The sequence below is a fragment of the Pipistrellus kuhlii genome, unplaced genomic scaffold, assembly GCF_014108245.1.
Source record: "Pipistrellus kuhlii isolate mPipKuh1 unplaced genomic scaffold, mPipKuh1.p scaffold_m20_p_18, whole genome shotgun sequence".
In the NCBI taxonomy this organism is placed as follows: Eukaryota; Metazoa; Chordata; class Mammalia; order Chiroptera; family Vespertilionidae; genus Pipistrellus; species Pipistrellus kuhlii.
The window spans coordinates 10,371,675-10,387,477 of record NW_023425493.1 but is presented as its reverse complement, the minus strand read 5'-3'; the positions used below and the strand labels follow the sequence as shown (position 1 = coordinate 10,387,477).

The window sequence follows — 15,803 nt, the reverse complement described above, 5'->3', positions numbered from 1 at the left end:
TGGAGCAGGGGTCGTGGAGGCTGTGGCGGGATGAGCACGTGGGTGGGCCCGTGGTGGTGGTGGGGGGCCCGTGGCCTGGGATCTGGGAGGATGTCACGTGCTTCATGTGGAGTGGGCTCTGGGAGCCCCGGCAGAGCACAGGCTCCCCACTGCTCCAGCAGCCGGCGTGGCCTCCCAGCCCTGGCCAGGGACATGGGGTCCTCCCCGCTCCCCATGACAGGAGGGTGCTAGAGCCATCTCCAGGGGGGCGGCCAGGAGGGGCGACATTTCATCCCTCTTCATAGATGGAGATAGTAAGTCCTAAGGGAAAGGAATCATTTGCCCAGAAAGTCCATTTGACAAGTGGCCACGCTCGCTCGCTCGCTCGCTCGCTCGGCCTTACTGGGAGATGGGGCAAGTCACCCCCTCTGCAGGCCTCCGTCTTCTCCTTTGGGGAAGGGGCCCTTGGTACATAACCTCCTGGTGCCTCAGTTGCCTCATCTATACAAATGGGAGCTGGAGTGTGGCCAACTGTCTTGGATCAGCTGTAAAGGTTGTTTGGACAGCTTTGGGCACTGAGTTCCCGTGTGCGTGGTGACTTCGAACAGTGCCTGGGACACAGTAGATGCTAAGACAGCGTTGGCTTTGGTTGCTGGCGTCACCATGATTTCATTCTGGTATCTTATCCTGAGTCAGAAAGACCTCCTCCTCAGACTCTCCCTACTAGACCCCCCTGGCTCCCTGACCCCGGCCTCTTCCTTCCTCCTCCTCCCCAGCCTGTGACTGTGACTTCCGGGGGACGGAGGGCCCAGGCTGTGACAAGGCCTCCGGCCGCTGCCTCTGCCGCCCTGGCTTGACCGGGCCCCGCTGTGACCAGTGCCAGCGAGGCTACTGCGACCGCTACCCGCTGTGTGTGGCCTGCCACCCCTGCTTCCAGACCTACGACGCCACCCTCCAGGAGCAGGCCCGGCGCCTCCGCAGCCTCCACAACGCCACTGCCGCCCTGCGGCCCGGGGCCGGCCCCGAGGACCCCCGCCTGGCCTCCCGGATGCTGGACGCAAAGGCCAAGATAGAGCAGATCCAGGCCATTCTTGGCGGCGCCCAGGCCACCGAGCAGGAGGTGGCCCAGATGGCCAATGCCATCTTCTCTCTCAGGTAATCCGCTCTCTGCCAAGCCCTGAGCAGAATTAGGCCACAGGGCCTCATACCGGGGCCCTGGTATGAGTGGGTAGAGCCCTTTGCTGTGTACAAAGCATTTCCGCAGACGCTCTCTCTTTTAACTGTCACACGGTCCGTGTGGTTGGTGTGATGAAAGTCATCACTTCCGTTTTTCAGGTGAGGAAACAAGCCCAGGTAGATGAGATGACAAGGGGAGGGGGACAAGGGGAGAGGAGGGGACTCTGAGCTCAGGCCCGAGCCCAAGCCGGGCTTCTTTCCAGTGCCTGGCCTGCCTGGGAGAGGGACTCAGCTCTGGATTAGTCACCCGGTGGGCGGAGGGCATCTGAGAGGCAGGGGATCTAAGAATAACTTGTCTTTTTCTTTGGAATGGAAGCGGTCCCACCCACACCCCTCCTACCAGCAGAGGCGCCTTCTTTGTGAGATTTGGCTCTCGAAGCTTCTATAATTAGTTTCCATTCCCAGAGTCCTCACGGACGTCACTTGCCCAGAGCTGTCCAGGTGTGTGATTGACCTGACTCACAACTGAGCAGGGAGTCCGTAGGCGTTTGGTAGGCACGGGCAGGCAGTCCGTGGATGGGCGGTCCAGGTCTGAGCATGCGAGGTGAGAGGCCAACCTCTGAAAGCTCTGGGCAGGTGACCCCCTTGGTTCTGGGCACGTGACCCCCTTCAGGTGCAAACAGCCAGCGGGCAGCAGCTGTAGGAGCTCAGTGGGCAAGTGTGGCTACCGAGGCGAGCCTTGGTGCCTCAGTTACACAGGTGGAGGCTGAAGTCAACCCGTAGGGACCCCAGGAAGCGGGTTGGGGTGCCCCTTAAGGGAGCCAGCTGTGGGCAGGTGCAGGAGAGTTGGGAATGTCAGGATCACAAGCAAGGTGCTGAGGTGTCGGGAATGTCGGGGTCACAGTCAAGGTGCAGGGGAGTTGGGGCTGTCGGAGGCACAGAGTCAGGGAAGAAGAGGATTTTCTGGACCTGCCTGCAGAGGGAGGGAGAGAGGGGGGAGGGAGGTTACGCTGCCCTCTCAGCCTCCGCCCAGCAGAATCCTCAGCCTGTGGCATCCATGTCCCATTGCCTTTGCTGAAGGCCTCTCTGTCTGTCCTGACTTGGCAGCAGTTTCTCCAAAGGGAGGGCTGTTTCCGGGGAGTCAGCCCCTCCGATATGTCAGTGCACTCCCCTCGCCTCTCAGGCGGACCCTGCAGGACCTGCAGCCCTCTCTGCCCCTGGAGGAGGAGACCTTGTCCCTCCCCGGAGACCTGGAGACGCTGGACAGAAGCTTCAATCACCTCCTTGTCCTGTATCAGAATAAGAGAGAGCAGTTCGAAAAGATCAGCGGTGCCGACCCCTCAGGTGAGGAGGGGGACCTGAGCCACCTGCACGCCCACACCACACCTCGCCTCTTGCTCCTCCATCTCCAGACCTCCGGCCCAGGGTGACTCATTTTCCCTCTCCTCTTCCCACAGGAGCCTTCCGGATGCTGACCGAGGCCTACCAGCGGTCATCCCAGGCCAGCCAGCAGGTCTCCCACAGTTCCCAACGGCTGCTCCAAGTCAGGGTCAGCCGGAGAGAGGCTGAGAGGCTGGAGCAGCAGGCGGGAGGCGGAGGCGGAGGAGCTGGGGGCCCCCAGCTCGCAGCCTTGAAGCTGGGTATGGCTTCCTTGCCTGATCTGACGCCCACCATCAACAAGGTGAGGCCTGGCATGGAGCCCCACTTCCCAGAGGCCCGGCCCCAGCTTGTCACACACCAACTACTTGTATGCATTTCCTGTTAGGGCAATGTGAATCTACCCCACCCTCCCACCCATCCTGACCCTTGGCCCCTCACGGTGTGCTTAACTGTTGCCAAGGAAACAGGTTTCTGGTGCCCCGTTGCCATGGAAATGTCTGGCTCTTTATGTGGGATGGGAGTGGTTGTTGAGGCGCCTTGGGTACCTCTGATGGCCCCTCTCTGCACAGCTCTGTGGGGGCTCCAGGCAGACACCCTGCACCCCAGGAGCGTGCCCCGGCGAGCTCTGCCCCCGAGACAACGGCACCGCCTGCGGCTCCCACTGCAGAGGCACCCTCCCCAAGGCCAGCGGGGCCTTCCGGACAGCGGGGCAGGTGGCCGAGCAGCTACGAGGCTTCAACGCCCAGCTCCAGCAGACCAGACAGATGGTAGGTGCGACCAAGGCGAGGTGGGCACCCGAGGGAAGGGGCAGAGAGGACAGAGTTCCCTGGGGAGGGTAATCTCCTTTGTACAGACCAGAGATGTCCCCTGGTGTGTCCCGGGCCACACAGCAAGTGAGAAGTAGATTTTGGTGCCAATGTTTTGGGCTTTCTTTTTTTTTAAAAATATATATTTTATTGATTTTTTACAGAGAGGAAGGGAGAGGGATAGAGAGCTAGAAACATCGATGAGAGAGGAACATCGACCAGCTAGCTGCCTCCTGCACAACCCCTACTGGGGATGTGCCCGCAACCAATGTATATGCCCTTGACCGGAATCGAACCTGGAACCTCTCAGTCTGCAGGCCAACGCTCTATCCACTGAGCCAAACTGGTTTGGGCTGGGTTTAAAAAAAAAAAAACAAACACAAAAAACTGACTCCACATCACTTTTCTCTGGGACCAAACGGAGTTAGTTACAAGTGTTTCCCAGGCAGATCTTGGGGGGCGGGTGTCCTCAGAGCCTTGGGGTCTGCGGGAGGCTCTCCTGGGGTTCTGGAGATTGCTGACCTGTAGCACGTGTCTGCAGATCAGGGCGGCCGAGGAAGCCGCTGCGCAGGTGCAGTCAGACGCTCAGCGCCTGGAGACCCAGGTGAGCAGCAGCCGCTCCCAGATGGAGGAGGACGTCAGGCGCACTCGGCTGCTCATCCAGCAGGTCCGGGACTTCCTCTCAGGTGAGCCTGGCCTTTGCCCAGCCCCGGGCTGGTGTGTCCACTCCTGCTGTCCTGGCAGGTCAGCCAGCCGCCTCCTTCCCTTGCCTCCAGGCCACCTGGGCCAGGCCATGTCAGTCCCCTGGCTGGCTGCCCCCACCTCCCCTCCTGCTCCCTCAGGTTCGTCCTCCACAAAACAGCCAGAAACATCTTTTAAAAATGTGTGCGTGGGATCCCACTCATGCCTAAAATCCTCCCCGGCTTTCCCTGGCTCTTGCAATAAACTCCCAGCTCCTTGCACCTCCGGGGCAGGCGGCCCTGTGGCTTTCTGCTTTGCTCACTGATGACCTTGACCAGGCCAGGCTCCTGCCTGTCTGGAGATTTTGGCTTGGTCTTTCTCTGCTTGGTGAGCTCACTCCAAGGCTGCGGATTCTTGCCCTCCAGGTCTCAGCTTAAATATCATCTCCCATGCAGGGGGGGGGGGGGGAGAGAAGGGGGGAACAGCTTCCATGGCTGTCCTACCTAGGCCACCCCTCCTTCCCATTCCCCTTTGGCACCCGACCTTTGAGCCCGTGTTCTAGAATCCATTCGTCCAGGAGTGAATTGTTTGTCTCCCCACTTGACTGTGAACTCCAAAGGGCAGGGATGGCTGTCTGTCTTGTTTTCTGTGTCACTGGCACCTAGGGTAAGGCCAGACACCCAATGCTGGTTGCATGAATAAACGAGCCAGAATCCCTCCCACACCACCTGGGAAGTGCAGAATTCCCTGAATGGGGACGCAGGAACCTGGTGACTTTGGGCTTTGCCTCATCTTTTGCTACTGCAAACTGGGACGATAGTATTTCACAAGTGTGTTCTGGGGATCGAGTCACTGATGTAAAAATATGTTTTGAAAAATGAAAGGTGCCTCAGGAATATGAGTTGATATTATTAGATTTCTGGTCCTTGCCAGGGAATTTGCTTGGCTGGGAGCCTCGTTAAAAGGAGCTGAGGATTTGGTGTGATGAGAGTGGCTCTTCTTGCTACTATTGAACTGTCTTTGCTCCAAACAAGCTAAAGCCCCCTCCTGAGAGTTGATAGTGGGTCAGAGAGGGGCAGAAGGATCCCTTGAGGTCCCCTGGCTTCTCTGAGGTCATGCTGGAGCCCTCCTCCCAGGGAACCTCAGAGTAGGGAGGGAATTACCTGGGGATGCAGCAAGATGGTGCCCGACAAACATGGACAGAGGGGCAGGGCAAAGTTTGGGGGCTCAGACTCAGACCAAGGCTGTCTTCAGGGTGCAAGGCTCATATAAACAGCAGGGAGTTGCAGGCTGGGGTGGGGGGGTGGGGCTATTTCATCCTCTCAGTGATATTAGTGTGTCAGGTCAAATCCTATTACAGAGCCAGGGGCAGAGAGAAGGAGGGGACAAGGACAGTTCTCCATGGCAGGGTCTGGTCTCCAGAGTCCTGGTGCTGGCACTCAGGGTCACAGTGTGGTGGCGGAGACCTTGGGGGAAGAAGGGGTGTCACCTTTCCTGGATCTTCAAATAGAACACACAAAACAATAGTTCAGGTTTACTGAGTTCTTACTAAGTGCCTGGCATTGTTCTAAGTGCTTCCCATGTGTTACATCATTCCATCCTGACTGCCTACCGCTCTGCCGATGAGGACTGCAGGCACAGAGAGGCTGAGTAACTTGTCAATGGGCATCCAGCTTGGAGGGAGTGCAGAGGACTCATCTTACTTCATAGTTCACATGGACCACACGAGCATGAGCACACATACAAGCATGAGCGCACACACATACAACACACATACAAACACTTTTGCCTCCTTGCCTTTGCTAATGTTTTTCCTCTCCCTAGATTGTCTTCCCTGTTCCACTTCTCCTTACCTGCTGACTCCTATTTTCCTCTAGGAACTCTCCAGGTATCTGACTCTCTAGGAAACCTATCCTGGACCCCTTAGATTGGGTCCTAGGGCCTCAGAAAAGTTCAAGTTCAGGGCAAACCAGCTGGGTAGGTGGGCGCCTCGTTCCCTTCCTGACCACATCCATAGCAGTGGAATCTGTAAAAGTGAACAGGGAGAGATGAGGAGGAGATGCTCTCTCTGTACTTCTGAGCTTACTCTCTGATCCAGAGATGGTTTGTAAAATTCTTGCTACTTGACTGTGTCATTTCATCCCTTCAGGTTGAGGATGGTTATTCCCATTTCACAGATCAGGAAACTGAGAAGTGCCTTGCCCCAGGTTGTTCAACTAGCAGTGGGGAGGCCTGGGTCTGGAGCCCTTGCAATCATCCACTCACTCTGCAAACACTGAGTGTGCCCACCTGCCAGGCACTGTGCTGGGGGTTGGGGACAGAGCTGTGGATGAAACAAACCCTGCCCTCATAGAGCTCAGATCCTAGTAGGAAAAGAGACAAAAAACCAGATAAACGAGCTATGGGTTGGCATGTGGGTGGTGATAAGGCAGGGAAAGATATGCAGAGAAGGAAGGTAAGGGGGGTCAGCGTAGGGTGGAGGTTGTGCTCTGAGATTGGATGGCCAGGGCTGGCCTCTCTGAGAAGGTGACCTTTGAGCAGAGACCTGATCGCTTTCATCTCCCTGCCTTTGCCCAAAGGAGCACTCTGGTCTGAGGGGGAGCACTTGGAAGGAGCCGTATTGCCAAGGGAGCAGTTCCAGTTCCTGGCCGCCCTCCCCAATTTAGGGCTGATTATGTTTGTGCTCCCGGCTTTGTGCGGGACCAGCTGTCTGGCACCGCCTCCTTCTCCCCAGCCTGCAGTTTCCTGTGCCACCAGACACTTAGTTGTCACAGCTGTGCCGACACTCATCTTCCCACATTCCGGAAACCCTCAGAGAACGGGCCGCTGAGTGTGCCTGAGAGGGGGCGGCAGGGCCTTGGGGCACCAGGAGAGATGCCACAGCGGTCCCCCCCCCCCGCCCCCATGGGTGCCGCTCAGCCCAGAGAGGCCTCTGACCTCGGGGGAGGTGGCGGGGCTCTCCCAGTCTGACCACTGGCTGTCTTCTAGACCCTGACACCGACGCAGCCACCATCCGGGAGGTCAGCGAGGCGGTGCTGGCCCTGTGGCTACCCACAGACTCGGCCACGGTCCTGCGGAAGATGAACGAGATCCAGGCCATCGCAGCCAGGCTCCCCAACGTGGACCTGGTGCTGTCCCAGACCAAGCAGGACGTCGCTCGGGCCCGCAGGCTCCAGGCAGAGGCCGAGCAGGCCAGGTAGGGCCCTGGGCCTGAATGCCTCCTCCCTGCCCAGGATCGGGCTGGCGTCCTGCTCCCCAAGTCTGTTGCTAGAAGAGAGAGAAGAAGCTCTCCAAGTCAGAGGAGTACAGGGGGGCTGGGAGACAAGAGGGGGTGCTCACTGTGGTGGGGGATGGCGACGTGAGACACAACAGAACTTGACTCAAAGGGGACCCTTGCAATCCACATGGGAAACCGTGCCCACAGGGTGTCTCTGACATACTAACCTCCCTTTCTTCCTGTCTGCTTCGAGGGGGCGTGGCATGGAAAAGTTAGTTCTCCCTTGACTTGGCTTGGGAGGAACATTCTCTTGGACTGTAGAACCACTCGCCTCTTCATTCCTGTCGACGCACTCTCTCCCCTCTGCCCTGTCCGCCCCAGGAGCCGGGCACACGCCGTGGAGGGCCAGGTGGAGGACGTGGTGGGGAACCTGCGCCAGGGCAGCGTGGCCCTGCAGGAAGCTCAGGACACCATGCAGGGCACCAGCCGCTCCCTTCGGCTCATCCAGGACAGGGTCGCTGAGGTGAGCTATCATGGCCTCCTTCCCTCATTTTGGGGATGAGCAAACAGATTCAGGCACAAGGCACAGAAGATGCCAAAAAGTGACGTGGATGGAATCTGAGCTGGGGCCCCGAAGAAGGACGGTTGTAGCCTTGAACCCGGCTTTGGGCCTTGGAGTCAGGTGCAGAAAGGAGTGGGGTCGCCAAGCTGGAGAAGGGGGAGGCCGGGAGGCTCTGGACAGATGGGGGTTTGGGAGGGGGCTGTAGGGGTGTTCTGATTGGAGAAAGCTGTAGCTGCCTGGTGCACTGGAGAAAGGAGGGATTGAGACCACTGCCTGTGAGACCCGCCACCGAACCAGGTCTTTCTCTTTCCACAAAGGTCCAGCAGGTGCTGGGGCCAGCGGAAAGGCTGGTGACGGGCATGATGGAGCAGCTGGGCGGCTTCCGAGCACGGATGGAGGAGCTCCGCCTCCAGGCCAGCCAGCAGCAGGCACAGGCTGCCCAGGCTCAGCAGCTCGCGGAGGGCGCCAACCAGCAGGCGCTGGATGCCCAGAAGGTACAGAGAGGTCACAGTTGGCCTGAGGAAGCACAGCCGCGGGGGGCTCTCGAGCAGGAGAGGGCACTTTAAAGAAGATGCTTGTACACTTTGGAGGACCATGGGTTCAAGAGCAAGTAGAATGACAGTTATTCTAGAACACCAGCAGGGCCTTCAGGAATCACCCAAATCTGGCCAGACATCTGAGTTCTGCTTCTGGCTGCCTTGGTTGTAGCTGACTCAGACATGCTGGACGCCATCTAGTCCAATCCTTCTCCTTTTGCAGATTAAATGGTAACTTTGTCCAAAGCAAACCTCATCTGCAATGCAGATGTCTTTTCTTTTTTTATTTCTTTATTGTTGAAAGTATCGCATATGTCCTTCCCTCCTACCCCATTAGCTCCTTCCAGCCCTCCGCCCCTGCCCCAGGCCTTCAGCACCCTATTGTCTGTGACCATCTGTTATGCATATACGCATACAGGGTCTTAGGCTGATTACCTTCCACTCACCCACCCTCCCTTGCCTTCCCTCTCAGATTCTGCACTCTGTCCCATGCACAAAGCAAGTCTCTTGACATCCGATCCAGAGCCTGTCCCTGTCATGGCTGCCCAGCCTGGACACACTATTGACTTAGCCTAACCTGAGAGGCCCCTCTCTCTCTGGCCAGTGTTAGACCAGAGAGAAGATCAAAGAGCCATTCTCAATGTTCTCAGGGTACCAGGAACGTTAATACTTAGTCCTGGTGCAATGGGCAAGCTGCCAAATACTTCTAAGGGACAAGTATATGCCCGACACTGTGCTGGAGGTGAGTGGGACGTGACAGGGACTATAGGTGAAGGGAGGGACATGCAGAAGAAGTTTAAGATAGCTTATGGTTATTGTAGTTTCCTTTATAGGCAAAACCAATCCTTTGGGGATATTAGGTGGTGCCTTATCCCTCGGTGTTGATTTGCATGCATGACATCAAGTGCTCTAGCCAAAGGCTTTTAGGACTTTGGAGGAGGAGGATGGTGACAGAGAAATGTTCTACCTTTTTCAGGGATTTGACATAATAAAGAGAAAATATGCGGAGCTGAAGGAACGGCTGCGTCAGGGCCCTTCTCTGGGGGAGCAGGGTGAACGCATCTTGGATGTCAAGATGGAGGCAGAGGAGCTGTTTGGGGAAACCATGCAGATGATGGACAGGATGAGAGGTGAGAGGGCTGGTCCCACCCAGGGCTTCCCAGGTTCAGTCTTGTTGGAGCTCGCGGTGCTAAGGGAGCGAGGTCAGTCGCAAGTTCCTGGGCACATAGCAAGTATGGTCCACAATGGCAGGGCAGTGGGGGAATGTAGATATGTTCATATGACGTGGCCTGTTTTCAAGAAGCTTGCAATCCAGATGTAACCTCTTTTCCTATTATACACGAGGTGCATGGCACTGTAGTTAATAGCATAAATGTGATAGGTCTATGATAGGATCCCAAACAATAAGAGGTCTGGGGATTCAGAGACTAAACAATGTCAGAGAAATACTCAGTAAGGGATGCTCAGAGCAGATAAGATTAGACGTGGGCCTAAAGGATGTTTAGACATGGGAGAAGCTGTGAAGAAGGGAGGGATCTCAAGACAGAGTAGGTGGGAAGGAGGAGGCATGTTATGAAGATGGAGCAGGAGCACCCAGCAGGAGAGGAGGGCTGAGGAGGCTCAGGGTGGGATGGAGAGAAGTAGCAGAGGTCCGTGCAGCTGGGTCTGTATGCCTGGCCTCCATGCCAGGATGGAGGCAGACTCAGCCCTCAAGGCTATAGGGGACCTTTCAAGGGTTTCAAATATGGCAGAGACATAATGAAAGGAGCTTTCGAAAGGGTTCTGAGTGTCTCAGAAAGGAGGCTCCATCTCTAAGATGCGATGCTGATGGGGTTGCTGTATGGGTGTGCCAGCGCACACCTCAAACAGTTTCTCTGAATTTCAGAGAAACAGACAAAAATCTGTTTGGCGAAGGTTGGGCTGTTGGGTCAACACTAAGTAGATGTGATCAGCCAGATCTTAGGCTGAGGTGAGAGGAATTGACCTTGATGGAGGAGCCAGGGGCTGGGTCAGTGGGTGCTCGGTCTGGTCCATTGATGTTTCAGATGAAGATAAAGAATATGCTAATTAAATTTGTGTATAAACATAGTGAATACACTAGACAAGAGAACCAGTGTTTTAGGCAATCTCAGATGTCTAAAAGGATGGACTGAAAAACCATGAAATTAAATGAGAAAGGTTACCTTCCCGCTGGCCTCATTTGGGCCTAAACCCACAAGGACAGCACAGGTGAGTCACGCCTGGCTTCTCAGGGGCTAATGTAGTGAAAACACTCTGTGAACCAGTAAGTGATAAGCACGTGTGAGTTGTTACTCACTTGAAAATGACTTGAGTGCTGAGTAACTGTAACCTTGACATAAGTCAACCATGCATTGTGACTGGCAAAGGAGTGAACACATATAAAGCAGTCGAAATACGTACTGGCTCAGGGATGATGTTAAAAATATTCAGAAACGATGTAAGTGTGTCATGCACTTAACCAATCAGAAAAAGCTCAGGATGTGGCCTTGGGACAGCTGTTTAGCTGCTTGCAGGAATTTGCCTTTCACAAGATTATAGGATGATCATGCACAGGGGCCCAAGGGTGGGCACTGGGAATAGGACAGCAGCTGTTAAAATGTCAGTATTTTACCAGCTCATAGGCCCACATGAGTGCTCACCAGCTGAATGTCAGCCCAGGAACAGCCTTGTTACACTCTGCTGATAGGAGCTCACCTGGGGGTGGTGTGCAGTGGTGGCTGCTACTGCTTCAGAAAGGGTAGTGACAAACCAAACATCAGGGGGAGAGTGACCAGGTTGGGAGGTAGGAAGGGGCTTTATGATTACATCCAATAAGGAATGGATGGAGGAATTAAGGAGGTTAATCGAGAGAAGATGAGCCTCAGACATTTGAAGGACTGCAGTGTGGGAGGCAGAGCAAATATATTCCTACACCCCCAGGAGATAGACCTGGAACGATGGGTATAAGCAAGAAGTGGTCAGATTCTGGCTCCATGACTAGTCTTTTTTATTTTTATTTTTAAAAAATATTTTTATTGACTTCAGAGAGGAAGGGAGAGGAAGAGAGAGACAGAAACATCAATGATGAGAGAATCATTGATCAGCTGCCTCCTGCATGCCCCCCATTGGGGATCGAGCCCGCAACCTGGGCATGAGTGATTGACCAGAATCGAACCTGGGACCTTTGAGTCTGCAGGCCGATGCTCTATCCACTGAGCCAAACCAGCCAGGGCGACTAGTCTTTTTTTTTTTTTTTTTTTTTTTTTTAAACTAGAGATGCCTAATGTTGGAGCCTAGGGAGGCAGTGCACTCCCCCCATGGAAAAGCCCAGCTGAGGCTGGGTCTCAGCTCTGGTGAATGTGGGGGAGGGTCTCCTTACTAGTGTGACAGGACAGACTGGCTAGGCTAGGCCACTTAGGAGTCCTTCAGATCCTCCACACTCAGTCTGGTGGTGGTGGTGTGCAGAATGGACTACAGGGAGAGGACTGGATTTATCTGGGGAGAAATTCTGGTCACTCGGCCAGCTCTTCACCAAGGGGCCCCCTTGAGGATCATTGGTGGGGTGGTGGCTCTCTGGGTCCAATAGCAGCAGGTGCTCATCTTGGCACCAGCGGCCTCCCTCACTAGTCTGGGACAACTGAGGGAGCCCAGAGCAGAAGAGAAGGGTAGGGACCATGGGATAAGCGGGCCAAAGGCTTCCTGGGTCTGGCCTCTGCCAGGTTTGTCTCGCCAACAGTGGGATAGGGTTGGAGGGGCATGGAGCTCCCCAGAAGTGATTCCTCCTGCAGGGGCTGCCTCTAGGTGGGTGGGAGGAGAAGGAAGGGTTGGAGTTTTTGGGGGGCGTCTCACCAGCCTCACCACCTCCCCCTGCTGTTCCATCTGCCCTCAGTCATGGAGTCGGAGCTGCTGAAGGGGAGCCAGGCCATCATGCTTCGCTCTGCGGACCTGACGGGGTTGGAGAAGCACGTGGAGCAGATCCGCGACCACATCAATGAGCGGGTGCTCTACTACGCCACCTGCAAGTGATGCTCCAGCTGCCCTCCCCGGCCCCACGCATCTGCCCTCTTTTCTGGAAGGGAGGGGGGCGCAGACTGGTTTGGAATGCTTTCCAGCTTCTTTTATGCAGCTGAACACACACTGCCAGGACCACCCCTGGTGTGCAGCTAATAGTACTCTGGGCCACAGCTGAGGCTGAGCGGATGGGTCAGCCACATGTGAGGGACAGAGATGGCAGAGATGAGCCATACCCTTGTGACCAGGGGCTCTCACATGGAGGGAGAAGGTCTGGGCAGTGTCCTTGCTCTTCATTCTCCACTGAGGATGAACCCTGGACCAACACAGAAACTTAACCCAAATGATGTATCATACAAGTGAAAAGGCCCAATAAAATCTTTGGAAAGGAGCCTGGAGGTTCAAAGAGGGAAAATAGTCTGTCGCCCATAAAGTGACGCTTTATCACGTGTGTCTGCCTCCCCAGGCCTGGTGGTGTAGGAGGTGTGGGCTGCCCCACGCTGCTCCTCTAGCTTGCTCATCACCCAACCTGAGGGAGACCTGGCCCCTTTGTCCCAGGGCCTGACAGATTCCATCCTCTGAGAGAACCAAGGAGCCATTTTGTCTTTGAACAATGACTGGATTTCACGGTTATAGATGAGGAATAGAAATCCAGAAAAGGGAAGCAAGGTCTCCAAACTCACATGGCTTCTAGAAGAAGCACTATGACCAGAGCCTCTGTGGTTTGGGATCTCAAAGAGAAGTTGTAATGGACGTGTGTGTGTGTGTGTGTGTGTGTGCGTGTGTGTGTGTGTGTGTGCATGTGTGTGTATGGGGAGTGGATTTGGAAATGGCATGAGGGTTTGTGTGCTGCCATAGCCCAGGCACTGTGGTAGACATTTATCTATAGGAACATCTTGATCGTTATTAGGCATTCTAGTGGCTCAGTGCATGAAATGCTTGCACATTAAATAGGAATTAATTAGGGGGAAAATTTTAATATTGCTATTTGCCCTTTCTCTATAATAGAAGTGTGAGAGATGAAAGGAAATTAGTAAAATGAATATGAAAATAATTTATTAATAAACAGTAACAAAAGGATATAACAACAGAGGCATGATATAAAAACAACAAAAACATGATATGAAAACAACAAAAACATGATATAAAAACAACAGTGATGCAAACAATGACTGATAAAGTGATTAAACTTATTTTAATATCTCCCTGTACAACACATTAAGAGTGAAAACTCTTTCAGAGTGCTTGACCAAGTTCCCTTGTGATAAAGTATTTATAATTTTAATGTCACATGATCTTTGAACTTGAGAGTAAGCAACTTATAACTGACCATGTGCGAAAACGGGTTCAGGTAGGAATATTACTACTCTGTCTGGAGTTTGTCCTTGTGATTTATTAATAGTCATCGCAAATGCTGGCATCATGGGAAATGTCATCGAATCAATTTAAATGGGAGGCCAGTGTCAGATGGGGACAAGTCAATTCTTAGAATCAGAACAGCCTCTCCCTCTGCAGATCCTATTAATAATTCAGCTTTGATAATGTTAGGTCATAATCTTTTGATATTAAATCTAGTACCATTACAAAGACCCCATTTACTGTTAAGATTTCTCAATAGCATGATGATTGTACCCACTTTCAATTTTAATTTATGACACGGCATTCCCAAAAGAGTAATACTATTAAGAAATTCGATGGGAAAATTTTCCTTTTCAGCATCATGTGTTGAGTCAATGGAATCATCACTCAAATATGTGTGAAAATTTCCATTGAGTATATAGAGATTTAATATTTGAACATGCTCATTTTTTGGACAAAGAATCCCACATTTAGGTATATTTTTAATATTATCTATAGATATACTATTTCCAAAGGTAGCTTCAATAAGACCCGTTACAAATAATTTCATGGGAGCATGAAATTATTTGTAACGGGTCTTATATTTCAATAATATCCATTCCTAAATGAAAACTGCTATCAGGTTTGCCATCTCCAAGTTTACTATTCAATATAAGCAGAATCCTCTGATCTCATATTTGTTGTAAGAGACAACTTTCTGAAACATCCTTAAACATCACAGTACTTTAAACTCCTTTGTACTATGGCCGATTGCATAGCATGCGGTACAATGCTGAGACATTGTGGAAAGATCCAAGGAGAATTTTCCCACCAAATACAACATTGAAATTCATAATTTCTCTTAGTAATCTGCCTATGGCGTTTATAGCATGACTGGATGCCATGGAGCATTCATTAATAATGAGAAGTTGAGCCTTTTTAATAGTTTTAGCAACTTCACTGTTTATATCGAGTCTAGAAATTGAAGTTTCATTTAATGGAATTTGTAATTTATATTGGGAATGAAAGGTTCTTCCACCGAGAAGTAAATTTGCAGCAATTCCTGTAGACCTTGTGGGTAAAACAGTACCACCACGACCTCTAATATAATGTATTAAAACTTTATACTGATGTGGGGAGCAGCTACAGTGTTTGGACCGGTCCAAGCCTCAAACTGATGAGAGGGCACAGTCCTCTCGTGGCCACGTGCAAGTTCCAGCTTGGAGGGCAGAGCTCTCCAGCACAATGATAGCCAACAGCTATGGTTGTGGGCTTGAACCTGTGGTCTGAACACATGGCCCTACATGCCTGAGTGATGTGGGCTTGCTAGAGTTCAGGTGCATGTAGTTGAGTAGGATTGAAACCCATGAAAATGCTGTAAACAGCTTGACCACGCCTTTACTTTGCCTCGTGACACGGCTTGTGGACGCGGACCCTGTCTCTTAGAGAAGCAGCGTCCAACCGAGACCCCGCTTTCATTCTCTTGTCTGTTTTTTCTAAGCCTTTCAGCTGCCCCCACTCAGGGTCACCCTTGGCCGTGCAGGGACGGCACATACAGATATGCAGGTGAATAGGATTCCTAGCTGGCAGGCCCCTGACAGCAAGCTGTCCACCTGTTGATCCATGAGGAATGGAGCTCCCTCCTCCCTCCTGCCAGGGCCTGGTTTGAAGACTGACCACGCCCCCTGATGGGCCAGACCCAGAGTTCTACCACACCATGGCCTTGGCCTGGGCAACCCAGGACTGTCTGCTGTTCCGAGAATGGGTTCTTCTCTCAGGCCTGGAAGGAAAGAGCTCGTGGAGGGCGCAGTAGTTGCCAAGGTAATCCAGGACCTTCCACACTTCGAGGGTCTGTTCCTGCCTCAAACCTCAACCTCGATGGGAACAGCTCCGGAAGGGTGCAGCTGTTGCCAAGGCCACCCCTGCAGGACTGATTTCCTTCAGGTTGGTGGAACTTCTGCCGTGACCGTGTTACACCCAGGGTTTTTATATCAAGAGGTTATTTATTGACACTGGGCTGGACACCCGGTCTGCACTATTTCATGATGTAGGTGGCGCTGTTGTTCTCATCTGACAAATGAAACCAAGGTGACACAGAGGGTTGCATCCCTTCCCCA

At 53.1% G+C, this 15,803-nt stretch overlaps 1 protein-coding gene across 2 annotated transcripts in view; it reads left to right on the top strand.

The window, feature by feature from the left end:
• Positions 1 to 12,763, top strand: part of LAMB3 (laminin subunit beta 3) — a 34,960-nt gene extending 22,197 nt beyond the window's left edge. Inside the window, exons 14-23 of one of the 2 annotated variants that reach the window (XM_036442187.2) lie at positions 756 to 1,127; positions 2,332 to 2,499; positions 2,613 to 2,836; positions 3,105 to 3,302; positions 3,883 to 4,027; positions 7,011 to 7,218; positions 7,621 to 7,762; positions 8,119 to 8,295; positions 9,314 to 9,467; positions 12,227 to 12,763. In XM_036442187.2, coding sequence (XP_036298080.1) covers positions 756 to 1,127; positions 2,332 to 2,499; positions 2,613 to 2,836; positions 3,105 to 3,302; positions 3,883 to 4,027; positions 7,011 to 7,218; positions 7,621 to 7,762; positions 8,119 to 8,295; positions 9,314 to 9,467; positions 12,227 to 12,363 — 1,925 coding nt within the window. In that variant the 3' untranslated portion in view covers positions 12,364 to 12,763. Of the gene's footprint in view, positions 1 to 755; positions 1,135 to 2,331; positions 2,500 to 2,612; positions 2,837 to 3,104; positions 3,303 to 3,882; positions 4,028 to 7,010; positions 7,219 to 7,620; positions 7,763 to 8,118; positions 8,296 to 9,313; positions 9,468 to 12,226 lie in introns of both variants that reach the window. The other variant, XM_036442186.2, reaches the window with a different exon arrangement.
• The last annotated feature ends 3,040 nt before the right edge of the window (positions 12,764 to 15,803 follow it).